Genomic DNA, 17044 nt, shown 5'->3' with positions numbered 1-17044 from the left:
CCTACCCTCACCTATGGTCATGAGCTTTGGGTCATGACCGAAAGGACAAGATCCCGGATACAGGCGGCCGAAATGAGGTTCCTCCGCAGGGTGGCTGGGTGCTCCCTTAAAGATAGGGTGAGGAGCTCAGTCACTCGGGAGGAGCTCAGAGTAGAGCCGCTGCTCCTCCACATCGAGAGGGGTCAGCTGAGGTGGTTCGGGCATCTTTTTCGGATGCCTCCTGGACGCCTCGTTCCGGGCATGTCCAACTGGGAGGAGGCCCCGGGGAAGACCTAGGACACGCTGGAGGGACTATGTCTCTCGGCTGACCTGGGAATGCCTCAGTATTCCCCCGGAAGAGCTGGAGGAAGTGTCTGGGGAGAGGGAAGTCTGGGTGTCCCTGCTTAGACTGCTGCCCCTGCGACCCGGCCCCGGATAAGCGGTAGAGAATGGATGGATGGATGGTTCAAAAATTCCCTGTATTCTGTTAAACCTAGTGACATCACATCAAGTGCATTTTACATCACTTAACATTGACTGGGAAAAAACTTATACTTTCAATTCATACACTAGATTATAGGGTAAAAAGTGCATAGTGTGTAATATTTCATTTAGGATTCAACATGTAGAAGTATGAAATATGCTCAGTTTTTAAGATATTGTGTCAGTTACATTTCTTTGCTGCTGTGATGTAACTGATTTGATCTGTTTGTATCATGAGAGGAATTATCATATTAGCTCATGTTTGGGAGTTTGCATTAGATAATATTTTCCTCAATGTCCTGCCACTAAACCAAAGTTTGTGTAGTACAGTGTGTGACTAATCACGCACTGTACTTGAATTAATTTCACATAGCTTTCATTTTCTTCATGTAAGGTAATACACCAAATAAAATATTTATAAAATAGTATTTTATACTATTTATGTTATTAGTGAATAGTAATTAGTAATAAGAGATAAATAATATCAGAAGATTGCACACCCCTGAGCCAACAGTTGGGGACGTGGTAGCTCAAATGATTAAGGCTCTGGGTTGTTGATTGGAAGGTCAGGGCTAAATCCAATGGCCCAGCACTGCCAAGCTGCATCCGCTGGGATCCTGAGTAAGGCCTTTAACCCCCTCTGCTCCATGGGTGCCCAACCTCCAAAGATGGGTTATGTTCAGAAAATAGTTCACTGTTTTGTAAGGTATATGTGACAAATGGATTCTTATTTTAGTCTCTGCACAATCTGATATCTGTTTTAAATAAGAGTCCGTAAGAGCTTGGCACATCTTGACTTAGGAATATTTTCCCACTCCACATCTGACAAATTGTTAGGGCATCGTCTGTGCAAAGCTCTACTCAGGTCCCTCCACAGGGTCATTCCAAAACAATCTTTTTTCCCTGAATCCATCCTTTAATTTGTTATTTGGATGTGCTCTGTGGGTTGTTGAAGGGTGAAGAAAGTCAGGTTTTGTCCAAATTGATTGGTACTTGTAGCTATTCATGATTCCCTCCACCTTCACTGAAGCCTCAGTTACTGCTGAAGAAAAGCAGCCCTAAAACCTGATACTGCCACCATCATGAGTATGATGTTCTTTTGATGATTTGCTGTGTTATGTTTACACCAAACATTTTTTTAACTATTTAATAACATTTAACCTTTATCTCATCAGACCATAACACATTTTCACATGTTTTTGAGAACGTAGATACATGGTTTTGCAAAACATATCCGAGGCTTTAATTTTTTTTCCTTTAGAAAAGGCTTTCCTCTTGCCTCCTTGGCCCATAGCCCACACAGATCAAAAAAAGGGAGATATCGAGATGCAAGAGTTATGTAGGAGCAACCAGTACTTGTCAGAAAGAGCTACAACTCCTTTAAATGTTGCTGTAGGGCTCTTGATAGCTTCACTAATCAGTATTCTCTTTGTTCTCTAATCAATTCTTGAGGGACATCCTGTTCTTAGTAATGTCAATGTGGTGCCATATTTCTTCCACTTGTTGATGAGTGTCTTCACTATTTTCCATAGTACATACAGTATAAGGGCTTGGAATTTGCTTTATAGCCATTGAACAATGAGATACTTTTGATGCTTTGGAAGCTCTTTGTGGCCAATAGCTCTGTAAAAGTTGTATGAGAACAGCTGAAATTTCAGTCCATTTATCTGTTTTCTGTAGCACTTATCCTACAAAGTGACATGGGGATCCTGAAGCCTACTCAAAGTGGGGGACACCCTGGACCAAGTGTCAGCCCCTCTGAGGTATAATCAGCTTAAAACACATGTCTTTAGACTGGAGGAAGAAACAGTTAAACTAACAGAACACAAAGCATGTTAAGAATATGCAAACTCCACACAGGCAGGAAGGGGGCAGAAATCAAACCCCCAACACCAGAGATAACAAAACAAACGTACAAATCGTTATGCCACTGTATTTTAGAGTTAATCAGAGTGACTTGATGAAGACAGGTATATAGTAACTACTATTTCCAAAGAGCTTGTCGACTGGTTGATTCTGAACATACCCACTTTTAAAAGGAAGTACACACTTATGCAAAACTTTTTCATTCACTAAAATTTAAAATGTGTCAGTTTTTTGTTTTGGCATTGTACTGCTCGTAAATGTTACATTACATTCTGATATGAAATATGTTTATTTTATTTATTACATCACAAAAACCAAGTGCCACTGCAACAATGTCACTGATGCATGTTAAATGATGTTATATTACTTACAGGAGGGTCTTCGTCCGTTGCGTGCACTGTTGCGATTAACGTTCCTTTCTCAGCATTAGGAGCCACCATGCCTTTATAGAGTGGCCGAGCGAAGACCGGAGTATAATCATTCACATCCTTAAAAGCACATACAGACAGAAAGAGAGAGAGAGCGAGAGAGAGAGAGAGAGAGAGAGAGAGAGAGAGAGAGAGAGAGAGAGAGAGAGAGAGAGAGAGTTCAAACCATAAACTAGCAACTCGAAGTCTACTGTTTATACTCACTGATGAAGAAATAGAATAATCTATATTGGGAAAATAACACATGTAAGAGTATTATCCATCCTAAGCAAGACATCGAGACATGATGATGAATAGAGAGGTTAGTGGACTGTGCTATCTTTCGTTAAGCACCTGAATGACACTTACATTCATCTAACTCAAAGAGCACTAATCCATAGTGAACAATATTGTGCTGTATAGAGAGAGCAGATAGAGAATCTTTTACAGCACTCAGGCACTATGAGGGGAAACAGTTATTTCTTTGTGGGTGACTTCTGAACATGGAAAAAAGAATTATAATTTAAAAAATACACGTTATTTGCACTCTACAGAAGGTTATAAAAATTATACACTGTCATAAAGCAGTCTATCGAATTCTCAGCAAGATAATTACATTATATTAAAGTGATCAATAGATCCTACATGAACATGATTAAAAACTGATAAGACTGAATAGTCTAGAGAAATATCTAGAGAAGGTCTTTCAGTGCATCTCAGGCTGTTGCTATGTATTTGGAATTCAGTCTAATGTTGATAGAATTTAGGCTGCAAATTCTTATGCTACTGAAAATCCAGGGATAGTTTGCATTGTGAAAATGCCTGTATTGCTGTACAGAGTTAGACTGCAAGCTTGGTTTATTTATTACTCAAATAGCACAGTGGTAGAGGATCATATGTTTAAAATATGTTTGTGTAGAATGTGGCATACAGAGCATTCGAGTGAAATTTTGACACGTTGCTATGCAACATATTCTTGTGCCCAAATGTTTTAATGTATAAAAGCCTCAGAAGAAGCAGATAAGTTGCATGCATTTTTTGAGACTGTGGTGTATATTTCTGCACATGCCCAATCCTCTGATATACTCTATTTAATTTTGTATCCTTCATTCAATTCATCTCCATAAATAGCATGTTACTGTCTTTCAATCAACGCAACACTATAATGTCTCCATGAAGGATTAATACGTTTCTCTTGTCTTATCTAATCTCTTATCTTATTTAATAGAAAGAAAATTCTATTCTTTTACTTAGTTTTTCACAATGATGAATAATGGATTGTGATTTTATTGTGCTTTTAGTTTTAGCCTTCACACTTCCCTGGTGAGAGCAGAATTTGCTTATCAAATAAGATTTAATTGTAGTGCAGCCCCATTAAATTAAATTTTAGCACTGTGAAACTTACTACTATGAAGACTCCCTGTAGATTTTATTAGAGTGATACACGGACACACGCGCAGCTCTTTAGCACCTCTTCTTCACCTGGGCAAGGCAAATTGATCCACACAGAGAGAGACTGGTACTGTACAAACTGATCCTGGCATGTGTACATAGGCAGTATGGGGTTAGGTTGGAGAGAAAATATGCTACTCTGTGCTCAAATTAAATTAATACTAATTAAAATTAATTCTAATCCTAAAATAAAAAAAAGCCTGGACTATGCATGTTTATATTCTCTGTAAAGTCCTGAATATAAGATAGATAAATCACATGGCATTTATTTGACAAAAAGAAAAATCCTATAAAAAAAGGAAAGGTGAAAAAGTGGTGGAATAAAGTCTTTCTCCCTCCAGCAAAAAAAACAAAAACCAAACAAACAAAAAAACAAGAGCAGCCCCAAATATGATATGACTCAGCTCATATATTACTGAAGTACTTCAACTGAGAATTCAATCTCACCTCTCCTGCAGTAAATCTAACGCTGGCACACTGTGGTAAGGGTGAATTTAATTGGCTTCCTTTAATAACAGATTCAGATACAAGATGTTTCCCCAGCGTCTTGCGATTCGAGTCGTATCTGAAGAAAAGTGTCAGATAGCATAGGATTCATGCTCTTGTTTGTATCAGAACAAAGACTTCTTAGTTGTTTGCCACACCAAAAAAAAAAAAAAAAAATAAAGGAATACAGGGAACTTTCAGAATGTAATTCTGTGCCACAAGAAAAAAGCCAATGTGATCCATCACCAAAAGACTTTAAGGGAAGAACAGCAAACCTAAAATCCACATGAGAGAAGAAATACAAAGAACTCCAAAGCACAGCAGGTTAGACTGGAACATGAAAGGTCCTGCTGAATCCGTTTGACTGGTTTCTAACCCACATGTATAATAAGTCAGGGTTAACAACACGATAAAGCAGAACTATCTAATGAGTTCACTGCTTAATCTTTAGAGATTTCAGTGAAGATATAACGGATTTAAGAATCATACGCATACCACTGAAATGCATAAATATTTAAAATAACGCATAAACTTGCACATTTAAATAATCTAGACTTAGAACAATCCATCAATGTCAGATGTCTAAGATACGAGACAATTATTTCCATCAGTAACACCTACACACACACTCCTCACCACCTCTCTCGCTCATACACACATGCACGCACACACACACACACACACACACTGCTCACTCCCTCTCTCGATCACACACACACAGAAACACAGAAATGCACACACACACACACACATACACACACACACACACACACACAAACTCCTCACTCCCTCTCTCTCACACACACACAGAAACACACGCATGCATGCATACGTACGCACAAACACACACACACACACACACACACACACACACACACACACACACACACACACACACACACACACACAAACACACACACAGACTAATCAGTCCAGTTTGATCCTACAGCTAATCTTCTGAAACACTAGAGATTGTCCTCCCTCAAATATGTGGATAATTGCAGTCCAAAAGCTAATGAGTCATTTAAGCCTGAAATAGCTGCACCACTGCTGTAACGTGCACAGAGACTTATCTGTCACACACATCACTGTCAGCCCAGGAGAAAACAGATTCATACTGGCAAACATCCAAGGTAACACGGGGCTCTTTATCTGACAGTGAAGTATCTCTCACTCTTCACTGTCTATAGCTTTAGCTATAACTTCTCCAGCTAATTAAATTCTGAGAACGAGGTTAGTATTGATGGAACCTGATGATCCTGCCCAGGATAAAGTGGTTAGTGGAAAGGAATCAAAGAAAGAAAGTGCACCAATAACACAAAACACAATTCTGCCTTTGCTGATTGTTATAGACCAAAATCCAATAATTATTAAAGCTCACATTTATGTATGTTACAGGAATTCAGTTCAGGCCATTTTGTTCTGAAAGTGACAAGCTGAACCAACAGACATTTTTACACTTACATTCAATATTATGCTTTAGTGTTAAGAATAAAAAAGCAGTGACCTTGTTTTTAGTGAGAGAAATGTTAGGGTTATGAGACAGTAACTGTACTAAACAACATGACTGACTGCTTACAGCTAAACTGTCTCACTTGCAGTGATGAATTGAAAGATATTCCTATAGTTGTGTAGGAAAGCAGTGAAGGAGGTTTGGGGTTTGCACCACGTTCAGTACAGCCTTACCGTAATCCTAACTGTAACTGTAGCTATTCCAGGTGGCAGAACAGCTTCATAATCCAGTGCTTCCACCTGGAAGGTGTAGTTTGCACCGTCTCGACCCAGAGCCTCAAAGTCCATAGACTGCAGCACTGACAGAGCTCCAGTGATCTTGTCCACTGCAAAGAGCTGCCTCGCTGATTCTGTCCTTATCCTGTACGTTATATTAGAGATCAGATCTTCATCTGTAGCCTGGTGGATGAGAGAGAGAGAGAGAGAGAGAGAGAGAGAGAGAGAGAGAGAGAGAGAGAGAGAGAGAGAGAGAGAGTGTGTGAGAGAGAGAGAGAGAGAGAGAGAGAGAGAGAGAGATCACACCAATATGTCCAAGTCAACATTCTTTGCAACAAATTAAAATACTGCATGTAATAACTACATTTAGATATTTATATTCTAAATTCAGCACTTAGAGCCTTATAGATTCTAAATGAAATCATTTCAACCATTGTTTTTAATCAATCAAATTCAACAATTATGTTTTCACCAATGCAGTGATAATATGATGCTTTTCCATTTGTTATTATAAGAAATCTTGACCACTTTGCCCGACGTCTAAGGCAAAATTCTACCTCCGAGTCACTGTCAAAATAAATATCAGTCCACAACACAACTCCAGTCCAGATACAATCAGCTACATCATTGTTTATTCTACATGATTCTTTTTTTTTTTGCTTGTTTTCGACGTGAAGTAGGAGAAAGTTTGTACCTTTGTTATAGATATAGACAGACACAAAAACACTATTCTTTAAGAGACATTACGAGTAGAGCCCACATAAGCTTTTTTACTAGAACTTACACAAATAAATGAGAATATAACAAAATAAGCCTTGAGTTATCAACATCTTCTCAGACTTTAAAGCAAGTTTTAATGTTTGATATGTTGTGTGTCATTGCTGTGACTGTGTGTCATTGTCTGTCTGACATGCAAGAAGTACACTGGTCTACAAGGTCAGCTGTTATAACGTACATCCATCTATCAGGCTGCAAAGTGTTAATATGTCAACAAAACCCTCTGCCACTTAACTCAGCTGTTATATGACCTTGATGTCTTTATGACAGCAGACGCTAGTCTGGTGTGATATAACAATATTATCGTCTCTACAGAGATTATATAATACGACCAGACCAAATGCATACATATGTGTGTGTGTGTATGTGTGTGTGTGTGTGTGTGTGTGTGTGTGTGTGTGTGTGTGTGTGTGTGTGTGTGTGTGTGTGTGTGTGTGTGTGTGTGTGTGTAAAATATTTAGGTATTAAGGTAGAATTAAGCTCATTTTGAAATGATTCTCATTACTGGATCAAGAAACTGCCATAAGGTTGTGAAAGATTTTTACATGAAACACAGCAAGCACAACACAAACAACACTGGGAGCCAATGTGTGTGTTCACAAAGAAATGCCATTCATGAGGATGTTTTGTAAATAAACTTCCATTTAACTAAAAAGTGTTAATTTCCCCTACACATGGAGTCTTTTAGGGAATTCTGCAGATGGCAGTCAGGGCTGCAGTTGTAGTTGAGGGTGTCTCTCTCTTTTTTCAGAGCGCTAGCATGCATAATTTTCTTTTGATTTGGTCTGTGGAAGTAAAACCGACTGGAATAAATGCTGCCCATTCAGCAGCACTTTCTTCTGACTCACCATTGTGAAGGGAAAAAAGACACAAAAATATGGAAATTACCCCAGAGGGCAGAAAGTTTAGCAGACTCCAGCACAGGAAAGGTAACACTAGTACAAAAAACACTCCCAATGAAGGCCAAAATTACATAGAAGATCGACACGCTATTAAGAGACACTTGATAAAAGCTTTCCAAAATCTCTCGCTTCTGCCATAAGAAATGGAGAATGTTTCCGTTTGACTCGACATCCATCTTTCCTTTTTTTTGTACCTCCTATCCTACACAGGGTCACAGAGAGGCCCAACACATTACAGGACGGACACACACACACACACACACACACACACACACACACACACACACACACACACACACACACACACACACACACACACACACAACACACACACACACACACACACACACACACACACACACACACACAAACACACACACACACACACACACACACACACACACACACACACACACACACACACACACACACACACACACACACACACATTCATACACTACAGACAGTTTAGAGATGTCAATCAAGCCAAAAAAACAGGGAGAGCATTTAAGGGAAAAGCTAGAAATCAAACCAGAAGTTTATAATAATTAGTGAAGTACAATAATATTTAACTGAAACTGGTAAACTGATAACTGGCTTTTTCGGTTTTCAGCTAAAAGCTGAAAGAGAACAAAAAGATGAGGATTTTGATCAAAAATATCAAACAGATCTAGAACAAAGTGTAAAATTTAACACTTCAAATATTGTTAGTTGTGATCATTAGGAAGTGATTAAAATGCTCAATTTCTGTTTTATTCCACTTTAGTGAACACTGTTTGTGACATGGTTTGTTTACTGCACATTAATGCAGAATCACACAAAAAAAATACATTTAAAATCCCTCATCCAGGTGCTGGAAATGAGGCTTGAAATGTTATTACACAAACATTAAACAACCAATTTGTAAATATATTATATCAAAATGTGCTATTATTATTGGAATTATAATATGGATTATTATTATGACTTTTTTATTTAGGAAATATAATTAGGTTTTATGTAATGCACATTAATGCAAAATCAGTTAAAAAACAAAACAAAACACACAATCCAGGTGAGGGAATCGCTGGTGGAAATATTATTACACCTTCGTCTACTCTCCTGGAGCTCAGTCACTGGCACGTCTCTCGGTGGGTGAAGGAACCTTTCAGGATCCTTCCTTTGATGTGGGAGGCACAGGGAATTACATTCTACACTCAGATTTTCTGAACTATATAAATAAAGACCCCAAAGCCCCAGTGAGGACTAGCACATAAAGGGCTGAGCTCTTCATTTGGCCCAGATCAGAGTCTGTCACAGGAGCTCTGAATGCTCTGACTAGCCTGTGTAGGAGGGGCTTGGAGCTGTCAGCTCCACCAAGATAAAAAAAAAAAAAAAAAAATCTGTCGCCATCGCCGTCATCTTACCCTGTCACTCACCTGCTCTGTTCTTCTACATCTCTCTGTCTCACACACATACACACACTCATTTACTCCATCTACGCTTTCATCTCCCTATCCTCTAACACCAAAAAGACGCGACTTAGTAATATGACGGCAATTGCAATTTTTACTTCTGCCTATCCAAATTCCCACAGTGCTATTGAGAGCAGACATGAAGAGATAGTTTCACAAATTCCATGAGGTCCTTTCCACAAGACAGACTCCTGTTTTCTCTATTGAGCCTGTCAACTGTATCACAAATATTTGTTAAATGGAAAATAAATCCCTCATGGAAATAATATGCCCAGACCAATTTGTGAATTAAGACTCGATACAGACACTTGAGCAGTGAGCTCAGCAGCTTATCCTGTTGAAAGCTTTTCCTTTGAGAGCAATGCTAAAAAGCCCAGGAGCCAGAGATGAGTACAGGACCAGTTTCTCCAAGGCTCTGATGTTAAAGACAGCGTTTAAAGCGATAGACTTCTGCAAGGTGAGACGGAGGAAAGTTTAGAAGAACAGAAAAAGCAAAAAGAAGATGTTTACTCGGCTACTTCATAGAGCAGTACAGTACAATTCTTCAATAGAAAACCACTGAGCACAGAATGGATAGAGAAGACAGCTGAACCCGAGCACAGCAGCTCGAGATTGTAGGTTTTAAGAAATTCTGTAAGGGGAAATCTACACAGTCACTTAATCAAGGAACTCAAACCAAGTCCAGTGATCAGTATTTTAATAAATAAAGAGCTTACGTTAAGGCGCAGGATGACGGTTCCTGCTGGAGTGTTCTCAGGTACACTGACAGTGTAAACTGGCTGAGAAAAGACAGGGCTGTTATCATTGATGTCTGAAACTCGCACCAGCAGTGTGAGGACTGTGCGTCGAGGGTCCACTGCCCCGTCCGATGCCTCCACCACCAACTCGTACTGACTCTGAGTTTCCCGATCCAGAGGCACAGCTGTGAAAATGCTGCCGTTAGCATTAATGGTAAAGAGAGATGCATGGGAGAGTAGCCGATAGCGCACTTGACCGTTCAGCCCAGCATCTGGATCTGTGGCCTAACAAAAGTAAAAGAAAGAGAAAGAGAGAAAGAGAGAGAGAGAGAGAGAGAGAGAGAGAGAGAGAGAGAGAGAGAGAGAGAGAGAGAGAGAGAGAGAGAGACCAAAAACCAGGATCAATTCAACCACAAAAATTCACTGTAAGTTTATCCAAACAAAGTTAAAGAACATATCACACTGAAAGCCTACAGTGTTCGTACAAAGTTTATATCATACTGGCAGCAATAAAATAATTCAAGTCAGTGCAAGCATAGTTCAAACAAGACACCTAAAGCACAGATTTCTATGTGACATCCTTGAGTTTTATGATGACCTTTGAAGTCAAATAAACATATGATGTTTATTAGGAGAGCAGATAATGAGGGGAACCCAATTAATGATTTAACTTTTGTTTTATAAAAAACAAAAAGCAATCAGACTTAGCAAATTCAGTACAATTAATTCACATGTTCCTTGTTTTACTTGAATTTGAAATACGTTTTCTAAGATGACACACACTATGATACCGGAGTTAAAAAGGTCAGATGCTTTAACAGTTGCAAATGAATAAATTAACAAATGTGCAATCTGGTTTAATATTAAACTATTTAAAAACAGCAGAATAAAATTCTCAAAATTACTCAGACCAGTAGGGAATAAACAATGGAAAGAAATTAACTAATTAATCATGGAGTCTTGCATGAAGGATGAAGGAAGAAGCACAATTAAAAGATATTGATTATATTAGACCAGTTTATATGCTTTGGTCAGAATCTATGGGATATAAGATGTTGAGAAAAGGAATGATTATAAAACAGCACAGCTAATGTAGTTTTCTCAGGCTTTAGAGTAGACATGGAACTGAACAATTTGCTGACTAGAAACTGTGGTTGTGTCCCTTTATAAATCCACCACTGATCCAGGAGGCAACACTGTCATGGACACGGGGGTAAAAACGGACCCAAACGCAGGATAGCTAAAACAAAATGGGATTTCTTAACAAAAAACACAAAACATAGACACAGACTAGCAGCGGGACTACAACATAAGACAACAGAAGACAGCAGAGGATTCCACGCTGCTAAAGGCAACGCGGCTCGACTAAATAAACTGGACAATCAGAAACATGGGGAACAGGTGTGCAAAAGCGGGCAGGAAGAGACAAGGGCAGGGCAGACATGTTACACAAAACATAAAGAAATTCACGTGGCCAAAGTCCGGGCTGAGTCCTGACAAACACAACTTCACACCAAAATCCCAGTCTGAATTACACACTGTTACAGCTACATTTAGTTCACTGCATATGCCACCTCACTCACCTGTAATATGTGTGAGGTTCTGTGCATGTCTGTGCACTGTTTCCTATCTTTTATAGCTTGTTTAGCATGTGCTTTTGACCTCAAAACTTTTTATTTTTTTTCCATTCATTACTTTTTATATCTGATCAATTGACCTCTGACGGCCGTCTATAAGGTTTCTCAAGAAAGCTGCCTGCTTTATGACAGATTGCGTTGACACATATCTTTTGGCCACATTTGATTGGTTAAACTTATTTAAAGCCACATTTCAAGGTTTTGGTGTTGAGCTGAAAACAATCTTATGACTTAGTATTAGTGTCCAAGTGCCATAATGCCATACAGTATACCTTCATCTTCATCTGCTTTTCCTTCTGCTTAGAGACCTGACACTTGGTAAGTATTTAGTACTGCCTCCCATTACGCAGATTCCTGTTCTTGGCCGACAGAAGAGCGACCTAATGTGGTCTTCTGCTGTTGTTGCTCATCCATTGCAAGGTTCGATGTTTTGTGCATTCTGAGATTCTTTTCTGCTCATCACAGTTGAGTTTCTATATACTTCCTGGAAGCTCAAAGTGATCCGGCCAATTTCTTCTGACCTCTCTTTCAACGTGTCATCTCCACCCACAGAACTGTCGCTCATGCAATATTTTCTTGTTTCACCATTAGTACACCATTCTGTGTAAACTCTAGAAAGTACTGGCCAGGGAAATGATAAATATTCAGATACTTTTGAGACTCTCATTCTTATGATGAAGGTATGAGAAAAGCCAGAACTTGTTTGAAAAGAGTTGCAGGATGACCTGAAAGCAGCAGGATTCAAAGTTACACAGTGAACAATAAGCAATATATAAAAAGTTACACAGTGAACAATATGCTGCACCACTGTCATCTCCATTCCTTCAGCCTAAAAACTCCTGCAGAGATTCAAACAAGCTTTTAGAGAACTTCTAACTCTTTGGATCAATATACTCTGGTCAGACAAACCAAAATTATAACTTTCTTGGAATGTTTTGGAGACAGAAGTGTGTGAATGAACACAAGAGCTCCAGTGAGCCCACAGTGAAGGATGGAGCTAAAAGCATGAGGATTTGTGGCTGCTTCTCTGCAAACTGCACTGGGGCGTTACAGGCCATTAAAAGAAACATGAATGGAGAGATGTACTGGGATATATACAAGGAGAATTTAATCACATCTGCCAAGACTATAACCTCACAGATGCAGCCAAATTAACTCTATTTCCTGACTTCAATCCCAATGATCATTTTTGAAGGAGGCTGACATTTCAAGACCATCATAGGGATAACAGTAACCTTGGAGAATTGAAGATGATTTGCAGATGTATTTGGCAACAACAGCTTTGAAAAACCAATACTGGTCATTTTTATTGTATAAATACTTTTTTTCCCTATCAATATAATTTTAAACATGTCTTTTTTTAAACTTAAATCATTTTTTGATTCAATTAAAATTAGAAGCATATTAAATTACAAAAACGATAAAGTTTGAATACTTCTTACCCCTCACTGTATATATGTACAGTATATGTGTGTGTTGTTCTGGGAGATTGCTGTAGACCATTTTTATACTAGTCTTAACCTCTGACATCATAAATTTTTCAAATGACATGAAATTCACGGTATAGACTTACAGTATTACTTTGCACATTAATGGTTGCACACCGTTTGTTTTTTAGGGACAATCAAGTTACAATTTCACACCCCTATACATGACGCTAAACAAAAAAAAAACTGGGATTGGTGGCTTTACATGTCAGTCAGATGTCCTCCTGGGCGGTCCATGGCCGATTAAAGATCAGCCATCAGTCTGAAGGTCTGGGGGCATGAGACTACTGACAAACTAACATTAACATTTCTTCTTCAATCTCCACAGAATGATGGCTAAATGCTTTTATTTACTTTCTACCGTACCTTGCCTCCCTTTTGACTTCTGAAGGATATTGGACTTTAAAAAACTATAACATTACTTAGAATTTGTGTACTGCAGCTTGGGAAACAGTGTCATTTTCAGCACCCCGCACCCTCCGATCTACCAGCACTGCTCGACTGGTTCCATCTCTCAGGGTAAGAGGCAAGTACACTACAAGACTCTTCTCTGTTCTGGCACCAAGGTGGTGGAATGAACTTCCCCTAGGGGTTTGGACAGCTGAGTCACTGGCTATTTTCAAACGGCGGTTGAAGACCTACTTATTCAGGAAACACTTCAACTAGCACTTCTTTCCCTATCTTTTCCATTTATTAAAAACAAAACAAACCAAAAAAAAAACCACAACCTTTGACACTTTTTTATTGTAATGTTTTAAACTCATGGTAACCTTGTGAGCCAGAATTAATGTATCCAATGTTAGAGATTTAAGCACATATGTACGTCGCTTTGGATAAGGGCGTCCGCCAAATGCTGTAACTGTAAATGTAAATAGAAACCTTCACCATGTGAAAACTTTAGCCAGGCCATTACATATGTGGGTCTGCAGCTTTTTTAAGCTATGCAAAATCAAGCATTTAATGTGCTTGAAGTCTAACAGTAGTTTAGTAGAAGCAGCAGGCAGAAAAACTAAGAGTTCATGAGACTATAACATCTGTTTGGAGGAGGAAAGTATAATTTATTTAACAAATTGAAATTGTTGGAATGTGACGGGCCATCTGCATGTATACCCTGTGCATGCAAACATCTCTAACAGGTTCAAAATTCCTCCTTTCAGAAAATTCGGACGGTAGAACACTGTGGGAGTGCAAAAAAATGTGTGTGTGTGTGTGTGTGTGTGTGTGTGTGTGTGTGTGTGTGTGTGTGTGTGTGTGTGTGTGTGTGTGTGTGTGTGGATAGATAGATAGATAGATAGATAGATAGATAGATAGATAGATAGATAGATAGATAGATAGATAGATAGATAGATAGATAGATAGATAGATAGATAGATAGATAGATAGATAGATAGATTTGCAACATGCTCCATTTCATGTGACATAAGAAAACAGATTAACTGTGATAGACAGCATGAAAGACAGAGTCTTGACACTAATCCAGCAGGGGAAGAGAAAGAAAAACAGAAAAGGGGACGGAAGTGCCATTAAAAAAAGCAAAATGAAAAAGCACTGAAATTAAAAGAACATCAGAAGCCATGATAAATTAAAGCGTTTCACAGCCGAAGGGAAATGGGTTTTAAATATCCTGCTAATGTGTGTAGTGACAGCAGGCTCCCCCAGCAGATGCGGTCTTCAATAATTAACTCAGTAAATTAATATGTGAAGAGAAGGATAAACAAACAGGCAACAATTGTGTGGCACAATTGTGTCCTAAGCTAAAAAGGAATCAAATTGTTTAAATGCAATTTCCATTGTGGTCATTATGAGAGATCTCAGTGTAAAATTAAACTATATAGAATATACTACAGAGTTGTACAGAGCACTTCAGAGAATATCAGTAGCCCTCTAATTCTTTGTCCGATAGAATTTATTTTTTGTTTTGTGCAAATGAAACCTTGTGCTTATGACGATTCATAAAAGCCTTTAATCTCACATCATTCACGCGGGTGATAACAGGGAGGAATAGACTGCATGTTTAGGCAGTGCTGCAAACAGACAGAGCCAGAGAGATGCGTATTTTTGTGAGTGTGTGAAGGTATGTGTGTGAAACAAAGAGCGAGAGCTAGTAATATGTGACACCGGTGTGATATCCAGAGAAGCTGTAATGCTATGAAACTTAAAAAAGCTGAAGAAAGGTCCAGTGCCACTGTGACAGTGATGACGTAATAGTACATTTTTATCTTTCTCTCCTGACCAGACATGCTGACAGGAGCGATGCGATGGTGCAAACATACAGTGGAATAAATCTGGCAAGCTTTCCAGAATGTCAGAATGTCACTAGTATTACTAACAAATAAATCAAGTAAATACATAAGGATAGACATCTGTTGTTAACACTTAATAATATGCCAAAGAGCTGTTACTGTAGAGAAGCAAGCCATCATTACCCTAAAAAAGGTAAACTCAGGAGCACCAAAAGACCAAGCAGAACAAGGAAAACAACAGTATGAATGAAGAATTTCTGTGCCTAGTGAAGAAGCAAAACAAAAACAAAACCTTGACAACTGTTCGCCAGGTCAAGAACAACTATAATAATTATAATCAACAGAGAAAATACAGCGGCTGAGAACCAACCAAGCCACTGAGGGGTCACTTCTCAGTGCTGAACCCAAGCCCAGATTAAATGACAGGGTTGCACAGGGAGGGCATTCGGTGTAAATCCTGTGCCTAATCAAAATATTTAGGCCAGTTTTGGGGTGCCCGTGTTCAGCATTGAATTTCTTCGTCATGTCACACTCCACAGTTGCGGTTAATACAAAACTGTAGTGCCTGTATTTTACCTAGACTACTAGAAGCAATATTTTCATACAAAAGTTCACAATAAATGGTGTCATCAAGCTCATATCTGGTCTCTGAGATGTCCCAATTGCTTTTTCCATAAGCATCTAAAATCTAAAGGCTAAAATTCTGTGTAACGTTATCTTAAAAAACGTTTCACACTGAAAGCCAACAGTGTCCGGTCTAATTTTATATCAGACTTCTGCCAATAAAAGAATTCATTTGTTTATACTGATTGAAGAATTCCAAGTTGATTACCATTCTGCAAGCGTAATGAAACACCAGACTACTGGCTCAAAGGGTTGAACACAGCTTAACAGCGCAGATGCACAATGACCCAATGCATACTTTAAAAGCAACTCGAGATCCAATAGAGCATAAATACATATCCAAATAAACACACACGCATGAAACAATAATAATACCCAGTGAAATCATTTCCAACTTCTGCTTAATTACAGCAATTATATTAGTTACCCTGTTACAAATGTAAAAAAAAAGTTTATATACAGACATGAAACAAATTATATTTAAAAACAACATGAAGAAATTAGTTTGCTGTCAACACAAATGAAGATGCCACATCATAAATGATAGCTTTATGCTTCTTCTATTGATTACAGCTCTAACCAACCAAAGCATGATTAATCCATGGCAGTAATTAAAAGCCCAACCTGCTTGATGGGGTGGAACAGAGTTAGTCATCGTGGACAATCTTTGAGGTGAATAATGATTCAAATTTTCTGAAGCTTAATTGGGAAATAATAAATGCAGGAGTATTACTTAAGAAGCTCTAATAGAAATGTTAGATAAAATATGCACAAGGAAAAAA

The 17044-nt window shown here is 38.6% G+C and overlaps 1 protein-coding gene across 4 annotated transcripts in view; it reads right to left on the bottom strand.

Moving 5' to 3' along the window:
• pcdh15a (protocadherin-related 15a) overlaps positions 1-17044 on the bottom strand; it is a 168782-nt gene that overhangs the window by 61200 nt on the left and 90538 nt on the right. For all 4 annotated transcript variants that reach the window (XR_007140482.1, XM_027142250.2, XM_047812946.1 and 1 more), the window contains 3 exons: positions 10251-10556; positions 6360-6584; positions 2700-2816 (listed from right to left, as the gene is read on the bottom strand). Coding sequence is in view for 3 of the 4 variants with exons in the window: in XM_027142250.2 (XP_026998051.1) it covers positions 2700-2816; positions 6360-6584; positions 10251-10556 (648 nt within the window). In the remaining variant the exon portion in view is untranslated. The remainder of the gene's footprint in view (positions 1-2699; positions 2817-6359; positions 6585-10250; positions 10557-17044) is intronic.

Source organism: Tachysurus fulvidraco, chromosome 4 (genome assembly GCF_022655615.1).
Source record: "Tachysurus fulvidraco isolate hzauxx_2018 chromosome 4, HZAU_PFXX_2.0, whole genome shotgun sequence".
Lineage (NCBI taxonomy): Eukaryota > Metazoa > Chordata > Actinopteri > Siluriformes > Bagridae > Tachysurus > Tachysurus fulvidraco.
The sequence above is the reverse complement of the archived record's forward strand: the minus strand, read 5'-3'. Positions and strand labels throughout refer to the sequence as shown.